General features: G+C 38.7%; 1 protein-coding gene across 10 annotated transcripts in view; it reads left to right on the top strand.

Moving 5' to 3' along the window:
• The window catches only part of SORBS2 (sorbin and SH3 domain containing 2), a 107,005-nt gene that overhangs the window by 80,140 nt on the left and 5,534 nt on the right, over positions 1–21,331 (top strand). For 8 of the 10 annotated variants that reach the window (XM_075751997.1, XM_010302804.2, XM_010302806.2 and 5 more), the window contains 6 exons: positions 2,638–2,726; positions 4,983–5,029; positions 6,358–6,472; positions 6,569–6,697; positions 7,699–7,902; positions 20,479–20,528. In XM_075751997.1, coding sequence (XP_075608112.1) covers positions 2,638–2,726; positions 4,983–5,029; positions 6,358–6,472; positions 6,569–6,697; positions 7,699–7,902; positions 20,479–20,528 — 634 coding nt within the window. Of the gene's footprint in view, positions 1–2,634; positions 2,727–4,982; positions 5,030–6,357; positions 6,473–6,568; positions 6,698–7,698; positions 7,903–11,177; positions 11,946–13,038; positions 13,150–16,769; positions 16,878–20,478; positions 20,529–21,331 lie in introns of all 10 variants that reach the window. The other 2 variants (XM_075751992.1, XM_075751993.1) reach the window with 2 other exon arrangements.

The raw sequence follows: 21,331 nt of genomic DNA, 5'->3' as shown, positions 1-21,331 counted from the left end.
TAAAATGTGTTGTACTGTACAGTTTTGTTACACGTAGGTGATAAAAATGCTGTTAATTCTGCCAGTATCATAGAAAGTTGGTTCTGTTTTCTTATGAAAATACACTGATTCTGCTGCTTAATATTACTTTTTGTGAATAGACCCTAAGGTCATTTTAGGAAGTTTCCATTTCCACTGTTCAAACCATACAATTTCCAATTTCTGTGGCAGCAAAACTAGTTCTTCTCATACAATTTTAGTATATCTACAAAGTTTTGAGAAATTTCCTATCGTCTTAGAAGGATAATTTCCTATCCTCTTGAATGAAATTGTCAGGGTGAGTAAAAGTTTTTAAAAAGTCTGTCTTGACAGTGATCTGGCTTTAAAGTTACTACTTTTTGTTGTTCGTTGCTCTGCTTCTCTTGTTCTCAAAAAAATTGCTTGACCTTAAAATGTTTTTAAAGTTTACCCTCACAATATTAAAAGAAGCAAACTAGATTCATAGCAGGAGTGCACAAAGGTATATCCCAGATGATTTAGATTAATGTCTTTGGCAAGTCTGTAATTTATCTCTTTTTAAATGGTAACATTTCTGTGTTAAAGAATTCTGCTTCTAGACATACAGTCCTCTGGGACAGAGCATCTCTGAGAATTTAATGACATTACAAAGCTATTCTTGAAATCACAAATGAATGTGAGAAAGAATCTCTTTAATATATCAATTATGTAATATTTGATTAAAGCCACCTTACTTTAATCTCACATCTTTTTCTGTAACTTTTGCAAGTAACATGCTAGTAAATATGTCTTTCAAGAGAAATCAGAATTTAAGCTGTTACTATCTCAACTAGTTAAAATAGACGTATTGGGAACAGAGAATTTGGTAAAAAACAGGTAGAAAATGCAGTTCAGAATTCAGTTAGTCATACCTGAGACCTGATCGTGATTAACCCTGGCAGGCAGTACTACACGATGAGGCTGAAGTTGCTGGAAATTGCGCTGGTCACATATCACAGTTGCTAAATGCGACTTTACCAGTCCTCGAAAATAAGGAAATCCACAGTGCAGAGTCAAACATGGATTCCTAATAGCTTCTGCAGCTATGAAGGAGCCTGGCATAGGGGAAGTGGTACGCTCTTGTCGACTTTAATTTTCCTAAAGTGGCATGGAGAATGAGTACAGCAGAATATTCTACTGACTTCCATCAGCAGCAGTCATGGCTGAGCTCTACTGGTAATGAAGTTTCATGTTTTGTTGGATCTGTGTGTGTCTCTTACAGCCACCATCCACATGGAGACCCCAAGGTCAGAGCAAAAAACACTGAAAACTACCAATAGTGACTGCATAAGGAGCTCTATAGAAATAAGGGAAATCGTTCTTCCTAAAGCTTCTGCATTTTCACTGCTTCCCTCCCGTGTCCTTCTCTGTCTGCTAGAGTTTAAATTAAAAAAGAATAGATGTGTTTGGAGGCATTATATCTTTAGGTTTATGCAGTAAGCATAGATCCTCCTTCACAGACACTTGCCATATCAAAATCTGTCCAGAACTGGGACTGTGATATACTTGTTGGTGATGACATGCTTGTAACCAATGACATAAATAATACAATTATCTCTTTTTTTTTTTTCCCCTCCACTGTACTTATCAATAGCCTCAAGTTTTTGAGGCTTGGCCAACAGCCCACTGGAGATAATTTACACCTTTCTTCTGTAAGACCCCAACATAATGGATGAGATGCTTTCAACTCTTTATTTTCCACTTGTACTTCTTTAGAAATGTATGGGCTTGGTAGGAACAGGTTGTGTGAATGAAGTCAAAGGAAGACAAACATCCATCATATGTCTCCACTAGCAAGTATCACTGTGGCAAGTAGGAGACTAAAATAGTAAATCTCAAAAGTCAAGAGGCAGTTCATTTCATCCTCTGGTCTGAAAAAATTCCATTATATTTTCATTTCACATTGGCAACTTGCAGAGCTATAAAGAGTGCAAGATTTTTATTTTACTTTTATTAAAACATGAAAAGATGTATTCACCATCCTATAATAAACACTGGTAAACTGTGCTTTAGAGAAAAGCTGCCACATAGATTGGTGAGTAATGATTTGTACTCCATCTCTTAAAACAGTCGTTTTTATGAAATAACATCCTTTTAAATTCCCTTGTGCTGCCTAACACATGTCCCTGGTAAAGTAGAAATGCATCTTAGGTCACTTAGGAGGCAATAATTTTTCTTCACTATTTTCTCACTGACGCATGCTTTAATCACATTTTGTGCATGTCATTATGTGTTTATATTGTTGGCATTCCAAAACTGTTCCTTGCAACCTGATGAAGTCCCAGTACTGCTGTCATACCCTTCTATTTGGTCCAGTAGGGCTGCATCCCTTGGTACAGTGAGGCATAATTTTGCTCTCTTGATCCTCTATCGTATATTCTTCTGCTGTGGATCAGAGGGCAGCCTTTGCTTGAGAGTCACTGTCTTTGTTTTCTTTAAAGGTGCACGTTAGCCATCATATCATGTGCTTTTCTTTCTATTAAAGGTAAAATAATAGATTTCAATATCTCTTCACCCTCCTAAATGAAACCAAGCAGCATCATAGATTTGAATGGTTTTGTTTAATTTACCATAGTTTCACATAATTTCTGTTTTCAGTAGACCAGGAGTCTCCTGGAACCTATTCTTCTGCTTTCACTGACGTGGGACAATGTGCTACAAGGGAGAGAAGAGGAACTACAGACAAGGAGGTAATGAAACAAGCCTAAATAATGCAGCAATATCCATATGGAAAATTGGTAATAGATCTGAGTCAAGACTTGTGTTGGTTTTAAGACACTGTCATGATACAGACCAAAGGAACAGTTACTTACCATCATATCATCAGATGGGACAGCATCTTCCTTTTTCATTAAGGAAATTGCTACTTCAAGAAAGTATCAATATCAAGCTTTGTAAGATAAACTGCTGCTTCTGTTCATGTTTAAATAGATATGGACATAAGTTTACTGGTCATTGATAGGCTCTGCGAAAGTTGACCAGAGTGCGTGTTTGTTTGGGACAGAGAAGACTGGCAGATGTGACTGGGGAAAGGCTCTGTTGAGAAATGGAGCATTACACAAAGAAACTGCCTCAGTAGTTTCAAAAAAAGCTGTATTTCACCATTATTTTTGTTTAGAAAAAGCATAAAACACTGCTGTTAGTGTGTTAGACAAAACCGCTTATTCCAAGAGCAACCTCTAATTTCTGTGATGGTTGGTGATTGTAATTATATACAGATTGCTTATATTAATGCTCTGGAAGAGGAAATGGAAGCAGGTGTACAACCTTTAAAGTAACACAAGTTTCACTGAAAAGAATACACAAAATAATGGAGTATATCATTCAGTATCTTCAGAATATTTCTAGATCTAGAACTATAAATGTTCTTCAAACAAGCTTCAGGGGTTTTATTCAATCATAAAGTACATTTATATTAACCAACACCTACAGACCATAGGTTATTAACATTTTCCATTGATTTTTATAAAATATTGCACAAAATAATGGCAGCATAAGAGAATACTGTATTTTAATTTGCTAATATTTACGTTTTTGCTCTGGACCATCTACCTTGTTAAATGGTGGTACAGGTTAGAACTGGTTACAGGATCTGAATTCAAATCCACTTACACCCCACTGACACGGTTATATTGCTGCAATTCACTTAAGAGTCTGGTTTCAAAAAGACTGCTCATTACAAAATGAAGGTTAAAAAAGTTCCGGGAGCCATATTGTGTGTTCCTGTTAAGGAATTCTGTGACATCAAAAGTCATGTTTCAATTTGAAAATACATAAAATACCCTACCAGCCATTCAAGCAAAGACAATGCTCTAGGTATGCTAAATTTGCTAGTCTTTAGATGATAAGAAGGGAGAGAACCCAGTCAAGAACATCTGGCCTGGAAGAAAGGTAAAACGCAAAACTTACAAGTGTCTCTTTTTATTCCTCTTATAAAAAGATGTGCACCCTTACATCATTACAAATAATATCTCTCAGAAATAGCATCATCAGGTCATTCTAATCACTAATATATCCTAGAGAGAGACTTTTTTAAAAGCAGCACACTGATCTGCACAAGGACTTGCAGAGAAAGAGTAAATCACTTTACCAGATATCCTCACATAATACTGCTCATCGCTTCTTGCACCTTCCTCTGAAGTATCTCACGCTGGTTGTCCGTCAGAGGCAGACACTAGATGAGGGAGGCTCTTGGATCAGATCACAGTTTGTGTTTTCAGCACAGCTTTGAAAACAGTGGAAGTGTCGGTGTCAGCCACACAGGTGAGGAGAGGTAGGGACAGTTTACAGTTTTATTTTTGAAACAATATTTAGCTTACAGATACTTGGTGACTGAACGTGATAAATACATGAAAGGAATGATATGATGTGATTGCCTGTGATAGCAAGAGAGCTGCACAGATGATTCACATCACTTCCAGTGCTGTGTTTCTCAGACTTTCTTAAAACAATTAATGTGATTATAGCAATGTAAAATATTGCCAATCTTTTCTAGCTGTCAGAGTAACTTTTCCTTTTAATATATAAGATGCCATGCAGTATTTGCAGTTGAAATTAGCCTAAAGATAACAAGTTTAACAAGACATCTAAAGTATAAGAGAATATTAAGGATGTGAATTGCCGTTGATACCTAGAGATCTAGTTGCCTACAAGTCACGTAGGCATTTAGTTAACTTTTTTTACTTTTGTAGTTCTCTCAAACATAAAATTGCGAAGCAGCCTGTATTAAAATTTAGCTGCTATTTCTATTTTTAAAACACTAAGTCCCAAACACCTAGCTGCCTTAAAAAAAGGAAGCTGTGTATTTAATTGCCTTTTACTGTAAGAACTACTGTAAGGCACATGTTCTTTTCTTTTTGGATCTTGGTCACCTGTTTAAAAGCTGAAACATGTTTACCATATAGTAATACTACCTGAATGTATTAATCACTTTGCCTGCTTTTCAGAAACTGCCAGCTAGAGCTGTATATGACTTTAAAGCTCAGACTTCTAAGTAAGTACTAGACTTTTGTTCATTTAAGAATTCATAATTCAAGAAAACTCTTTCTAGCGCTTGTGGCAATTAACTGGTATTCTAGCTGGTTTCGACAGCAAATGCCATGGAAGCAGAGGACCCTGCTTGCCATCCCAGTAGTCTCTGCATTAGCAAACTGTGAGACGTTATTTTGTAATAAAAATGTCTTTAATTATTATATTCTCCTTTGTATTTGTTTGAACACGTGAATGGGTGTGCATCTTCAATCTTTCAGAGCATGGGTCCTGAGGGTCACCCACTGAACACTCTTCATTTGTTGTGAGATGTGTTTAGGTTATGCAAGGTACAGTGCTTAAAATACTGTCATAAATAGTGTGCTTATCAAAATTCTGTGTAATGCTTCAGCATCTTCCTGTCTGTCTTGACATACACAGGCTCTCTGCAGGATGTGACTTGTCCCATACCAAGACAAACCGCTGTGGTCCATAAGAAAAACAGAATCAGGAAACACTGTTTTAGGACATGAGAGTGTCAAAGTAGAGTGCCTCTGTATTTCATTCCTGCTGTTGTTCTGATGATCCAGGGCATTCAAATGATCTTTAGATATGGCCAAACATTGACACTTGAATTACATTAGCTGTGTCTGGTAGAAAACTCACAACTTGAATTATCAGAACAGCAGATTAGCTCTTGAAAAACAAAATGAATGACACAGCAAAGAACTCCCAGGCCAGGATCTGAAAATGTTCTTGATGATTTGGATAATTCTCTTTTTTTGGTATCTAACATTAAGCATATCACAGGCCCTGAGTACAGAAATGTTGAGATCATAACCCTGCATTCTTCGTGCTTCTGAACAGCTGTCTTGAAAGAAAAACACATAGAGCAGAAGCATGCCAAGCTGTGCTGCTGCAAGAAGGTAGTAATAGGCCATAGAGACATTGATATATTCTACACTTTTCCCTACTGATTTCATAAAGAACACCAAATACCCCTCAGGTGCCTGTCATAAAAGCAGCATCTAAACAGGTGATCTAAAAGACGTCATACTTGCATGCAGACCCTATGCTAAGTGCTCTGGTAATAGCGAGCAATACTTCCTTGGAATCACAGTGTAAAACAGGCCTATATAATGTACAGATAGTACCTGGGATTCATAAATGGGAATCATTTCATTTTATGTGGTGTAATCAACTGGTAAACGCACTGCAGCTGTGACACTTTTTCTTCAAATGTTTGGTTGCTACACTCTGTTTCAGTTCCAAACTGTGAAGATCTCAGAAACTCTGTAGGTAGAGAAGTTAAATGTAAAGCTTAAACATCTGATCTGAATAAATTTGTTACAGAGAGCTGTCCTTTAAGAAAGGAGATACTGTCTATATCCTCAGGAAAATTGATCAAAACTGGTATGAGGGTGAGCACCATGGAAGAGTTGGAATATTCCCGATTTCTTATGTTGAGGTTTGTTCTCTGGTTTAATTCCTTGAATTAGTTTGGGTAATATGTCCAAAAACTGCATGTGGATGATGACAACCTGTATTTTTTCTTTTTCCTTAGAAACTTTCTCCCCCAGAAAAAGCACAGCCGGCCAGGCCACCTCCCCCTGCACAGATTGGAGAGATTGGAGAAGCTATTGCCAAATATAATTTCAGTGCAGACACAAATGTGGAGTTATCACTTAGAAAGGTACAGTATAGAACTATCTTTATCAAAAGTGTCTACTGCTACACAGAATTAATCTATAGGTACATGCTGTACTTCAGTGCACTCTGCATTCAAACCTGAGAGTAGTTTGATGATTTATTTCTTTTTAAAATTCCCTTTTCTGCTTATTATGGTGGTGATAATCTTGAAACCCCAATTTTGGTTTGTTTTTAAAAGTTAACATGCACTGGTTTTCTTTTGTTCCATCCCACTAAAGATAATTCTAGGGTACTCCACAAATCAACTACAGAAACAAAATTACAGAAACCCAAGAGAATGCAAAACTAATAGGGAAGGATTTGTTGTAAAAAGCATATCACGTAAATATCATGTAAACCAAAGGAGGGGGTAGTTCATGAAGTTTCTCTACAGAGAAAAGTTTGAATAGAAAGTTGGTATTTTCCATTTCAGTGGCTAAGCTGTGTAAAAACTGTCAGTGAGCCACTGCCCATCTTTTTTACACAGGAAAGGCAGCATTTCTTTCGCTCATCTTTCCCATAAATTCATTTTTTAACTTCCTACCTCTGCTTATTCCAATTTTACTGCTAACAAAGCACTTGTATGGATTTCATTATTTAACTTTTATCAATTTTTTAAGGAAAAATGGGCATAGCAGTCACTATTGCGTATTACAGTTAGGGTGTTAGCTAGTAGTTTGGCCAAGAATTAAAACAGGTTGTGTTCCAAAGAAAAGTGTAAGTGTTAATCCCCCATTCAAGAGTAGGAGATTACATGAGATTCCCCTCTGACAAAAGAATAGCATTTGCAGTCCGTGACTTAGCCCCCCATTTTGCTGGAATGGTAGTTGTATACATAATGGTTATCATAAATGGGGGGAGAATGTGAAAATGGAGACGATTCTCAAGACTGATGGGAAACAGCACTGCAGGGAAAATAATACTATGTGTTAAAATAATATCTGCTATTAAAATAATTAACTTGCAATGTATCTGCTGATAACTCATTTTCATAATGCATTTCAGGGTGACAGAGTAATTCTTCTTAAGCGAGTTGATCAAAACTGGTATGAAGGTAAAATACCAGGAACCAACAGACAAGGCATCTTCCCTGTTTCCTATGTAGAAGTCATCAAAAAGAACGCTTCAAAAAGTGTTGATGACTACCCTGATCCTCCAATACCCCAAAGCTATTCTAGTGACAGAATACACCATTTAAGTTCAACTAAGGTAAGGATTTTTTTAATCTTTGCTATCACCCCTAGAGTGGGTTTAGAAGGACTCTTTTGAATTATAGAATTTTTTTGTTAAGATAATACATAATTTATGCATCAAGTACACTACATTTTCTTTCCCCCATAGTTAGAATTGCGTTACTAACTTGCTATTAAAGTATTTTAATAGCTGAGTGTGTGTCTTACATTCTGCCAGGATTTTTACTCTTTTCTTTATTAGCTATTACATTATTGAGAGTAGAGCCAGGCAAAATTTGGGCAGAAAAATCAAGCCAACAGAACAAAATTTATCTGAGAATTTTAGGCAGAATTTGAGCATTAAGGATATGTCTAGCAGACTTTTCATAGTGCACCGTGAAGACATTCCCATAACACAGCTTGTCCTAAAAGCCTGCGGGTCCGTAAGTACGCAGAGGGCAAGGGAGGGCAGCTTGCATGGGGACACAGCTTGCCAAGACCAGTTCTCTGCCTTTCAAAGTGAAGGAGAACAGGTGATGGTTCTGTGCAATAACCTTCCTCCTTTGGCCAGTCGCACTCTAGGAGGAGGCTGTTCGTAGAACAGAGCTTCTTTGGAGTGGTACAACAACAATTGTTTCATTTAGTAGCAAGGCAAATGTCATCACATTGTCAACGAGCTTGGATTCAGACCTTTGTAGTTGTAATTTTTCATGCCAAATATCTGTTATAGGTTCTGAAATCTTTTCCTTCCTAGTCTGTATAACCACCACAAATCATACTGCATGATGTTGCAAAAATATTCCTGTATTCTGATTTATCATTCACTCGTGAGATTTCAGTCACGTTCCAGGGAACATAACCTCTTTGGTAGTGATAGAAACTTAGAAAGTCTGCAGGCAAGCTGTGGTTAGCGTTAATGTATTACTGATGATTTTGAATGCTCAAGATGGAAACTTTTCTAAATCTTCCTCTTTATCTTTGTTGTTTATCTCTTCAGCATGGGCAGTGGGTTTTGTGTGTAATTACAAACATCTTATCCTGCTATTAATCTTTATTTGTTTCAGTTGGTTTTGCCACCTTTTCTACCTTAATATACTTGCATACTGGTGCTCATTTAGGTGCTTCACCTTTGAGATAAAAGTTCCACATTTACTTGCAGCTTTGGGGACAGCTAACAAAAAGGTGTCATTTATGGACAACAGTGGCCTCTGAAAATACCACTTACAACTAAATAATATTAGCTGGGTTTGGATAGTTGCTAGAACAGGTCTTGTCTGGTTTTCCAGGATGTGTTACAGCAGAGAATGAGCTCCTCTCTCTTCGATTGTTGAACTGAAGTAGCATGAAATTACGTAGCTGCAGACTGAGGCGCTCATAGGCTACAGCCCCTTATTTTTACAGGAATCCAGAGGTTCCTGAAGCAACTTAGGTACTATGTCTTACGGAGCTGTGTCTCTGTATTTTGAGATGCCTCAGAGATGTGGAGCTGGCTTCTCTCTAAGGCATCCTGCAGCTAAAGCTGGTGTTTGTGTATCCTCTATAACCCTTGTTGAGCATAGGTGATGCTTCAGAGCGTTTACATTCAGATTACAAAACTGTCCTGCCACTGTTGTTAAGTTGGTTATTATTAAATTAGTTCGGGGGGGGGATGGAAGAAGCCTTCTTTGTAACATAGGAAACTTTTGCAGTCATCTGGTTCTAGCATAAGAAGGAAAAAAAATTAAAAAGAGCCTCTAGTGACACTGTTAAACAGACATCTTGTTTCTTAATACAACTGTATTCAGGAATAGCAATACCATGTAAGAAGACATCTTGTTGCTGACTACCTAAAAGGAGTTTAGCAGTCCTGAATGTGTTCTGGAGTTTACCACAATTACAGATACCACTTTTCCTATTCCTTTGGGGTTTTTTAGTATGTATCACTCCTTGTTGCTAGAGCAATTGCACTAAACCTCTCTGGCCTAATGGCAATAAAAATCAGTAAGCAGTACAAGTCAGGAGCAAGCTTTGCTCTCCTTAACTTGGCCTAGACCATCTATATCTTTAGCTCTAATGCAGCCACAGGAAACTAAAAATGGCCATGTCTCCTCAGCAGTATTATTGGCCTTAAAACCACAGGTTAGAGGCCCTTGTTCAAGAGGAAAGATGAGGGAAAGAGATTGAGTATTGCTTGTAACAGCCTAGCTCTGTTTTAGCAGACTGCATTGTTATCAGTCTATAGACTCTATAACAAAGGTTTGTCTAACTATAAAATAAAGCTATTTGCCTCAAGAAAACTCAAGCAGAAGGTAAGTAAATTAACCTTCATATTCTGTGACATTAATTTAGGATTTTGAAATTATTTTCCTATTCTAGAGTAATACTTAAAGTCTAAAGTAGTCCAGATACATCTGATTACTCTGGATAATTCTAACAATGAGATCAAAATATTTTTCATTCCATTTTAATTTTGAGGATTGATAGTAACAAAAATGCATTTTCAGTATTTACTGAAGCAATGGATATCTACTGATGCTGTGTACGTATGACTCACCAGTCTCATTCTTACAAAAGGACATTTCTTTTATGAGAAGGATACTTCAATCAATATTATGTAATGGTACTCAAAATATACTGCTGTGTACTGTGCTGTTACTATTTTAAGAGCATTGTTGACTGCCTACATTCAATTAGAATTGAATGTACCTTTCACAAATGTTGATGTAATTTTGAACTAACAGGATTACTTTTGAAGAAAAATGTATTCTGTAGCTGCTCATGCCTTAATAAAAGTATGCTATGTATTAAAGATGTTTCTTAAGCATGTCCGCAGAAGTACTAAGTAGAAGTAGTAACAGTAAGATAATTAGAAATCACGTCAGTTGTTTTAGTTTAAAAAAAAGAAATATTTAATGGTACCTGAAGTGTACTTCTGAAAATACTATTCTCAAAATAACAGTAACGGTTTGGGGAAAATTACATTAATATTAATTGTACGATTTAATGACCTGCGACAGGTTCACTAACAGTGCCATAAGTAACATAACTTCAGCAGATCAAGTGCAGGTCGTCTTCATGAATGTAATGATTCAGATCTGTCTTAATGTTTGACATTTAAGCCTCAAGCCAGAACCGGATACAGTTTCATTTTTCACATGTCTTTCTTGCTGTTCTGATTCATGTAGTAATGATTTGAGACACCCGCGCTCACTGAAATGATACCCTGTAATCCAGATGATGGCACAGACATTTTTCTTTTCCAGTCTACCCATATCCTACTTCTGTCACGCTTATTTATTATTTAAATGCCCATGTTTTTCTTATTTTTTGAAGTTGCCTTCCCAAGCACTGTCCCCACTTTCCAGACACCTTTCCTCCTCTTGGTCACACATTGATCAAAAGATTCTCCAGGCTGCCACTAGTGACTGGTTTTCAAGGACTGTTGGTTTTTCACCTTCAAGCGTGCGCATCTTACCTCCTTCACCATCTCCAGACAGTTTTCTTTGTGACTTAGAAGAACTCAATTCTTTGGCATTAACAACATCCCAATCTGTAGCAATCCCCCCAAGTAATAGCATTCACCGAGTTATGGCTGATCACCTTATTCCAAATACAGAGATCTCTCTCAACTCTCCTACAGCTCTTCCTCTGCCCTTTCTTGTATCTACCTCTGTCTCATCTTCAGCCAGTTCATCTCATGACATAGCATGTAAGCATACCAGCAGCAGTACCAAACCAGGAAAAGATAAAGGCTCTTCAGTTACCGAAGTACCCAGAGACTTGTCAGATACTACGAGAGAAGGTGAACAGGTTGGCACTAACATCCCTTTGCCACGTGAAGGTGGCTCCATCTCTGGAGTGCTATCTGCAATTGCTGAAAATGAAGAGGAAATCCATACTGCAGATCTGTCAGTTAATATAGGGGACCAGTCAAAGTCTCAAGAATCAGATTTCTATGGAGAAGCACAAGAGACAACAGAAGAACTGACACGACTCTATATAGAGGAGGATCTGGGACATGACGATTTAGAATCCCCAATAGCAAGTGGAGGAGACTCCATGGTATGTAATGAAGGATGCACTTCACCAAATATCAATAAGGTATTTTAATTTCTGAAAAAACCTGGCTTTTGTGTTCAGATAGCTTACTCAGTCTAATTATTCTCTGCCTTGTCTTGTGGTTACACGTTTGTATTGTGCACAGGCACAGTTTTATACTATTGCATTGAATAAAAATTGTCAGTGTCAGGGGATAGTCCCTTCTCAGAAGCAGGTGTAGACACCAGTGTAAATTCTATGGTGTATGAATTCTGCTGGTCCTTTCCCTTCTGTCCTTGTTAGCTGCCATCGAGCTTGCGATGCGAAAAGCCAGTGAACGGTTTTCCTCACTGGCTGTTACATGCCGCCCTTTTGGGCCAGAGGCCCCAGCAAGCAAATGCTATCAGCAGCCCTCAGAGGGAGGGACGTGCCTCCTGCAGAGACTTAGCGGTTTGTACTTCGCATGTGTCACATTCTCATAACAGTCTACTATAAATAAATCAGCTGGTGAATGTGACTAATAATAACAGATCAGATTGTGTTTGGCAGTTCAACAAATGCTTCCCCCAGTTCCTCTTTGGGACAGTACAACACTGAACTCTCCCAAATGTGCACTAGCCATTAAATGCCACGATAGTGCTACACAGTTTGTGCGGTTTCTAGGCAAAGTTTTACAACAGATTTTTTTTTCTGTCCAGCATTTATTTCTGTTCAGGCAGTTGCTTTGGCTGGCACATACAAACATGTAAATCAGATACTTAGGACAATATGTTTTAGGCCAAATGTGAAACTAATTGGAAAGATTTTTACAGGCTGCCTCTACCCTTACTTGACCAGAAAAACACAGGAGAAAACCATAAGAATAGAGGTGAAATCCACTGCCACAGATAGCAACTTGTTTTCATTTCTGAGGGAAGCGTTTTCTTCCAGAATAGTAGATGGACTGATAACAAAATTAGCATCCCATTTCTGACTGTTCACGTTAGTTACTTGACTCCTTATTGAGCACGTTATGTCCTTCACAGCTAGTTTTATAGCACAATTACTTCTCATTTTTTCTTAAACATTTAAGCCAACTCTACTTTCTGTGGGAATATCAGGAGACACTGATCCTCCTTTCCATCTTTCTTCTAATCTTCCATTTCACTCGGCCAAGGCAACAACTTCTCACTCTGTTCCTACAACATCCCCACCTACTGCTTCCCTCTCACCTCCTCTCCTTTCTAAGCCCTTACATCAGCAGGAGAGAGACTCACCAAAGTCAAAGGTAACTGCACCTCTTGGGTATGGATTGTTGCAAATCTTTATGTATGTTTAACTGCAAGGCTAACACTGAGTTTGATCTTTTCAGATGTATTGTTTCCTTTACTAATATTAAATAACATAGCATATGGAGTATTAAGCTAGGCCTTCTTCAAATGAAACACAAGGTAAAACTATAACCATTATGATACAATAAAATAGCCTAAGGAGATAACAGTGACAGGAAAGCAGAAAGCCATCAACTCAATTTCAAGTCCTTACCAGGACATTTACTTAAATGAAAGAAACAGAATCATATCCAAGTACACAGAAACCAAGTAACATTTGTAGTTAAAAATTGTTTTCAATTTTGTGGTGGGTTGACCCTGGCTGGAGGCCACTCTGTCACCCCCCTCCTCAGCTGCATAGGGGAGAGAAAATATAATGAAAGACTCCTGGGTTGAGATAAGGACAGGGAAAGATCACTCACCAGTTATTGTCACAGGCAAAACAGGCTTAACTTGGGGAAAATTAATTTAATTTATTACCAATCAAATCAGAGTAGGGCAATGAGAAATAAACCCAAATCTTGAAAGACCTTCCCCCCACCCCTCCCTTCTTCCTGGGCTCAACTTCACTCCTGATTTTTCTCTACCTCCTCCCCTGCAGCAGCACAGGGGGACGGGGAATGGGGGTTGTGGTCAGTTCATCACATGTTGTGTCTGCTGCTCCTTCGTCCTCAGGGGGAGGACTCCTCACACTCTGCCCCTGCTCCAGCCTGAGGTCCCTCCCACAGGAGACAGTCCTCCACCAGCTTCTCCAACATGAGTCCTTCCCAGGGGCTGCAGTTCCTCACCAGCTGCTCCAGCGTAGAGTCCCCCACAGGGTCACAAGTCCTGCCAGCAAACCTGCTCTGGCGTGGGCTCCTCTCTCCAGGGGTCCACAAGTCCTGCCAGGAGCTTGCTCCAGTGTGGGCTTCCCACGGGATCACAGCCTCCTTCAGGTGCCTCCACCTGCTCTGGCCTGGGGTCCTCCACGGGCTGCAGGTGGAATCTCTGCGCTAGTGTCTGGAGCACCTCCTGCCCCTCCTTCCTCTCTGACCTTAGTAGCTGCAGAGTTGTTCCTGTCATATATTCTCACTCCTCTCTCTGGCTACAATTGCTCTTGTTTTTTTCCCCACCTTCTTAATGCTGTTATCCCAGAGGTGCTACCGCCATCAATGGTGGGCTTGGCCTTGGCCAGCAGCAGGTCCATTTTGGAGCCAGCTGGCGTTGGCTCTGTCAGACATGGGGGAAGCTTCTAGCCCCTGCTACCCAAACCTTGCCATGCAAAATTCAAATACAAAATAAAAATTTCAATCCAAACCCTGGGAGAAGAGTCATAAATTTCACAATAAAGCACCACTGCAGAGGGTCATGTTCTAAATACCAATTCTGTTAGTCAAGGACTGGACAAAGATCATCCCCTCGTCAAGACAACACTTGGTATCAGCATTGCAACTCTGTGGCAGAAAAATGAAATCTGGAAAGTTGCTCTAAGACAAAGTCAATTCCCAGTGCAGTTTAGACCCCAAGTCAGCTTGCAGTGCTGACTTCCAGAGAGTCCATTTGATCATGAAAAGGAGAAAAAGTAACATAAAAAGTTTGAGAAACTGTCCTAGAAAAAGTGATCATCTATGGCAAAAAAAAATATTTTTTTAAAAAATCTACCATGTCTTACAAGGCATGTTCATGGAAAACCCCAACATGATGGACCTAAAGAAGTCTTAAAGCCCACCAGATCTGTTGGGTTTTTTTCTGAAGTAGGGAAGAGACATAAGGATTCTTTCTAGGGCATGAATCTGTCACAGGCTTGGGTATGTTTCACCTCAAAGAAGGGGTAAAACACGGTATTGCATTTGTTTCTGCAACTTTGAATAATTTTTCAGTTGTGCAGTGCTTTTGATGAGTACTTTTTGCTTAGCCTAACTGACAAAATTCAGCAAATTCCTTATCTACACTGAAATTCTTTTTAGGTGACCTGCTATTCCTTGCCCTTGTTTGAGCAAGGCATGTTAATCCCAGCTGAAAAGAAATAGAAGGAATATCTGTTTTGAGAGTTAAAAGATCCGCTCCTAGGAACCTCCTAGACAGTGTGCTGCTCTTCACCAGGCATGGCAGGAAGCAAGACACTAAGTAACCAAGGGAGGTGACACCATCTGACAGCCAAGGGTCTGAGTACTGAGAAGAACCAGAAGTCTGGGGGTTGTTACAGAGTTCTACCTCTTAATTATTGTTTTCAAACCATTTCAAATTTGGATTATTCCTTTAGAAACTTAATCACTGTAGATTTACCTATTTGACAAATTATCAAAATTATTAGATACACTCCTACCAACAACAGATTTTTTTTTGCAGAATATTTCCAAAAATGAGATAAAGATTTATTTCCTACCAAAGGTAGGCAAACTTTTTTCAGTAGTCAACACTGAGTACGTTGCCAGGAATAGAGAGTTGCATTAAAATAAGCGTAGCCAGGTTTTGGCTGTCGTCATTTCTTGCTACTTAGTCTACAGGCTGTACTTGAGAAGGACAGACAGTTCCATCCTTTTCTCTTTGTGCCTATTGTCCATGCTTAAACTCTCCTCTCAACTGCTACAGCTGAAAGAGCATGAGACATTTCCAGGACTCAAATATCACAAGTGAAGGGAGGTTCTTCAGAGAATTATTGAAACTGTACACTGATACTTTGCTAATTTTTGTTGATGTAGAAATACATACATACGGATATGTGTGTATATAGATATTTAGGATGTGGCTCAAATCTAAAGCATGACCAGGGATTTGGGCAGTAGAGTACAAGGAGCATGGGTGGGAAGCATCACTTTGCTCCATGGTGGTGGGAGGGATGTGTCCTCCAAAGGAAAAATCTCTGAAGATACTTCACACAGAGAAATGCTGATGTTTTCCTGCCCCCTTGGCCTCCCTTGGTATCTTTTTTTGTGTGATGCACCCTCTCAGCTCCTAAGAGGGGTCTGTTGTTCTGTCTTGCCACATTCTACTGGCAAACAGTCACAAATACCAAAGAAAAGGTTTCTAGTGTCAGCACTCCTCTCGCATCCCCCCCCCAACTCACCCCTGCTCCCAAGCATTCACATTTGCTGCACACACACCCCTTAAGAGCTGAATTCTAACAAATACTTAGCTGATTTATAGCGATGTTAACAAAATGAGTATTTTTCCTTGAAGTACTTTCCATCAAGTATTTACTTGCTTTCTAAATGCAAATTTAAAGTCCGTGTTCTATTTAACAGCAAGGAATTACAACATTTGTCATTAGTATTTCTGCTCTGTACTGTTGAGCTTTTCTGTTAATTGAGCTACTTCAGTGGGTACACATGCAATAACTGCATACACTGTGCGTGATTAATCTTTTACCTGTAATGTGTAAGGGCACGTGCCAGGGCATCAAAACCTTGGAAGAAAGATACAGTGACAACAATGAAAGTACCAAATACTTACAGTACTGTTGTTTGCACCTGTAATACACTTGCTTTTTGTTATCCAGAAAAGCATGTCCAGTTTGCATGTCTGAATGAAGCAACAAAAACCCCAAGCTGCTTCATTCTTAAGCTCTCACTTGACACAGTTTTTGTGGTTTTTCTAGGCTAATTTAAAGAGAGAGATATTTGTTATGGGTAAACCTCCTCGTAGCCCAGTGATGACTAAGAGATCCTGCAGCTCACCTGTCAGAGGTCACAGCTATTCACACAGGGTATGGTACTGGATGCCCAGTGTGCAGTAACAGCATTTCCATAGAAAAGGAGCTCGGTGTCTAGTCTTTCAGTATTTTGCTTTTGCCCGAGTGTCTCAGTACTATTAGTATGCCATGTTTTCTTCCTGTTGTGTTTCTGTGCTATGGCTGAGTAAAGCCAACAGGTCTGTGTGTGTGCCAAAACTTGTGGTATAACTCCATTAGTGTATTGTATCTCTGCAGTACTGCATAGTATTTCCAGTGCTACAAGATCTGAGAGATCAAAGTTCTTTAGATTTAGCCTGTTTTCTTCTAAATTACTCCTCTTGTTTCAAAGCATTGCTAGTTTATTAAAATTACAGCTTCTAAGAGTCAAAAACATATACTTCATTGCATGTATGCAGGCTTTTGTGTACAGGCAGAATTCTTGGGTTTGAATCCATGTCCTTCTTTTCAAAATGTTTTGTTGCTACTATCTTATGTTCCCTCAATACTGTCAACTTGCCAACTGATCCAAGCCCTGTTATTCCTGTCATGCTCTGTAGCCTTTCCCTTCATATCTGTAATACAACAGTAACATAACTGTAATAATTTTACCTAGCCAGAAAGGCAGATTGTTTAGAGTTTGCATGTGTATGGCTCAAAAAAGGTGATCTAAATTTGGGTGGGGAAGGGAGATTTAAAAAAACCCTAAACTATATGAGAATAGGAATTTATGGGTTATATTTTACTTTCAGTTTAGGACTAAATTATTCTCTGCATCAGATTCTTAAAATTTGGCTCTTAAAACTGATAACAAGATGAACTATTTTCCATGCTGTTGCTGCTGATTTTAGGTTATCATCTTTCTGGTGGGTCCCTTTTTAAAATTTGAACTTTAATTGAAGATATGCAGGTGTGTGTGACTTTCAAAGTCTTGGGTTTTTGGCACATCTCTGGTTACTATCAGATAGGAGACAGTGATTTCTTCGTCACTGAAGAGAGACAGTTCAATCATAGGAAGGCCACGATTCTTGTAGCAGCAGACCAATGCCATGCCAAAGAAAGTCCAACTGGGACTAAGATCCATAGAAAACGGATTAAGCCTTGTTTCAATTTTGCGTGTTACTCCAAATGAGTGGCATGTCATCAATATATGAGAGGACTGTATTGGTTAATGTTTAGTGCATTTATGACTTTAATTCCAAAACTACAAGAGCACATATTGTACACCTAATTTGCATGCTCAGGACTATATAAAACTATTATATGCAAGCGCATATCAATCATGCATGATAATCAGGTGTACAACAGGGACCATTGACTTGACTGCACACTTTTTAATTCTTGGGGATCAGGTCCTACAATTTTTCACAGCAAACAGGATAGTGTAGTGCACTGAGTTGTAGTTGAAAACTAAAAATCCTGAGCACCAAGAGCTACCGATAGGGTGATGCATTTCGTGATCTCTCTTGAGCACAATTAGCCAGACCTTGCAATAGTCCATTCCAACCAATGCCACTGTATGTGGGAATGAGAGCTTAGGGAAAGAAGATGGGGAGAAAGCTTCTTGATGTCAGCTGGGGTACTATTGAGGAACACCTTCAGATAGAGAGCAAGTGCCAAGGTCCCTGTGTTCAGACATAGCACAATTATTACTTCACCCTAGTTTTCCCAGATTCTAATTCCATCCAAGTTTTCTCTGTAGCAATAACAGAGTTGAAAATCTTCACTCACCTTGATTTTCTATCATCTGTTTCTACAGTAGTTAATTAGCAAGAAAATGTTTTAAAACATTGAAGTATATGCAGAAAAAGAAGATAATAATGACCTAATTTTTTCCTGTCTCAAAGCATTAAATCATTTTTAGTATTGTTTAGAACATTGACTTTTATTGTTTGCAAACGAAATCCTTAACTTAGGTTGAATTCTAATCCATCTCTGACTACCTTTGGCATTCAGCTCAGTTATGGACCTGATGAAAGGTTAGCAGAGAGTAAGGTCAGATTCCAATCCAAGTACCAAGCAAGCTGCCCAGTGGAATATTCTCTTCTTGCTTGAGAAGCCAGCTGTTGAAGAGGGCTTACTGAGAACTGAAATGTCTAATTTACAATCTTTATTGTTGGATTCTTCAGTAAAAATTATCCGTCTGTCTTGTACACTGGCAGAGGAGAGTTAAATGAGGGAGCAAAGAGTATAAACGTTTTTTTGGACTTTGAAAACCTCTTTCCCACCTAGCTGTCTTCATATGACTAAAATTCTGTAATCTACCTGCCTGCATCTTTAGGCAGGTTTTTAAAATTACACTCTACACTGTAAAGATAAAGAATGTTCACAATATTTTCTGCATATACACAAACAGATATGATGAAAAGAAATTTAACAACTTCAATTTCATCTGGAGATACTGGGGAGGGGTGGAAGAAAAAAAGAAAAGAAAAACATAATGTGATTTAACATTCAATTAATATCATCAGGCTGTGTGGTGTTTACCACGGCCTTCCTCATGGAAGATTGTGTCATCCTCAAGAGTAAACTGAGGCAAGATGAACTGAAATAGTGGAACCTGGGACAGAGAAAACCATGGAGCAATAAGACAAATCCCATGGCTTCAAGATCAGGTTGCAGTTTACTCAATTCAGGAAAGAAAGTGCTGTGAGCTGTGTCTGATACCCACACTCCCAAAACAGATATGGTTCCCAGACTTGTGTCAGACTGTCGGTCTCTGCAGCACAACCATAGGGCATCCTCAGTCAACAGGGAATATGATCACTGCTCACATCAACAGCTCTCCCAAGCAGCTGTTCCTGGCCCCAGCCAGATTCTAATCGGTACAAGTCAATGTCTTTCTAAGCAGAATATGGTTTCTGTAGGAGGTTAATATTTTTCATTTCCATTGCGTCCAGATTTTTTGGATATTAATAATGAGTATTGCTCTGTTAAGAAGGAAAGTAGTTCCTTTCATAAAGCTTTGCACTGGAAATACAAACTACTTTTTTCTCTGAAGTAGAAGTGTTAATTGTTATTTTCACACAATTACATGCATTCTTTCAAAAATTCTTTCTGCTCTTTGCCTCCCAACAGCCTGCATGGCTTTGTGCTCCCACTTGAGATGAAACAATTAATTAAAGCATGGCATGTTATGCCTGCCAAGTTAGTACTCTCTGTGTGTGTAATGTAAATTGGTATGTTGTTTGTCTATGAATATTCTGAATTCTGCCATTGCTTATAGGAGATTTTATTTCTGCTTGTCTAAAAATATACTTCACCCAAGGAATGTATAATGTTCATCAGTTGCATCTGATTTTTCTAATGCTGTTTCTGTTTCACAGCAGAGAGGCAACAGGGTTCTATTCCAACTTTCTACTCTACTATAAATAGAATGGACTGTTGATAAAGTTCACAGTTTTGTTTTAGTTTTTATTATGTCCTCCAAAAATTAGATCTTTAAACCTGCCAAGATTCTGTTGCTTACCATGTCTCTTAAAAATTTATTATGAGTTGCGGGGAGGGGGGGACACGACACGGTGTTGTTTTACGCAAGGTAGAATATGAACTCAAGCAGCTACGTATCGTGCCCCTGTCCAACTATTTGGGCCTTAGACTATAAATCTTTATTACATTTCATATCATTTCATTTCAGCCACAGCGCCCTGTGCTTGCTCATGAAAACATACACAGTGGGGGGGAACCGTAAGTATACTTCTTGTCTACTAAACCAAACCCTAACATTTAAGCAATAGCCATCGTTAAATGATTTGTTAACCTGCCAAGTACAATTATGAAGAGATTTCAGAAATTTACAGATAACCACAGGATGTAGGAAGATAGCCAAGAACGTCCCAGAGGGCAAAGCCTTAGTTGTTTAATTTACATTGAAGTCAGGCAGACGTGCCAACTTACAGTTCTCCATCATTTATACTTAAAAGGGATAATAATTTTGTAAAAATAAAGTTTGACTTTTTTTTTCCCCCTCTCCGTTTTTACATCTCAGCAGAATGCCAATTCAAGATTTAACATTGATTCAACTCATCTGCTTTACTGACTTGACACAAATTATTCAGAAACAGTTCTGGATGTGAATAGAGAGGGGAAAAAAATAAATGACAGCCTTGATCACAGGAACAAAGGCTCACACTTTTTGGTGTAATTTACATGTGCAATTTAAAAATCAGATACAAGAGAACCTTTCTGAAAACTAAAGAACCTAGATCTCAAGTCTTATTTTCACAAACACTGCAAGCACTTGGGATAAAATATGAAAGGCATGTAAGACCATTTCAGTGCTGACTATTAAAATGTAACTTCCATGCAAGATTGATTCCACCCCCCACCCCCCAGTCTTGCACTCGGGTCCTGCTTCAGGGATCACTGAAACCAGTCGCCATTCTCCCTCGAGCATCAGAGCGCTTTGGAGTATGCCCTATTAGATGAATTCTCCTAAGTGTAACCAAGTCTTAGCATCTAAAAATATTTTCCCTGTTAGTCACTTGAAG

The sequence above is a fragment of the Balearica regulorum genome, chromosome 4 (genome assembly GCF_011004875.1).
Source record: "Balearica regulorum gibbericeps isolate bBalReg1 chromosome 4, bBalReg1.pri, whole genome shotgun sequence".
Taxonomy (NCBI): domain Eukaryota; kingdom Metazoa; phylum Chordata; class Aves; order Gruiformes; family Gruidae; genus Balearica; species Balearica regulorum.
Note: the sequence above shows the minus strand (reverse complement) of the source record. Positions and strands in the feature narration are given on the sequence as shown.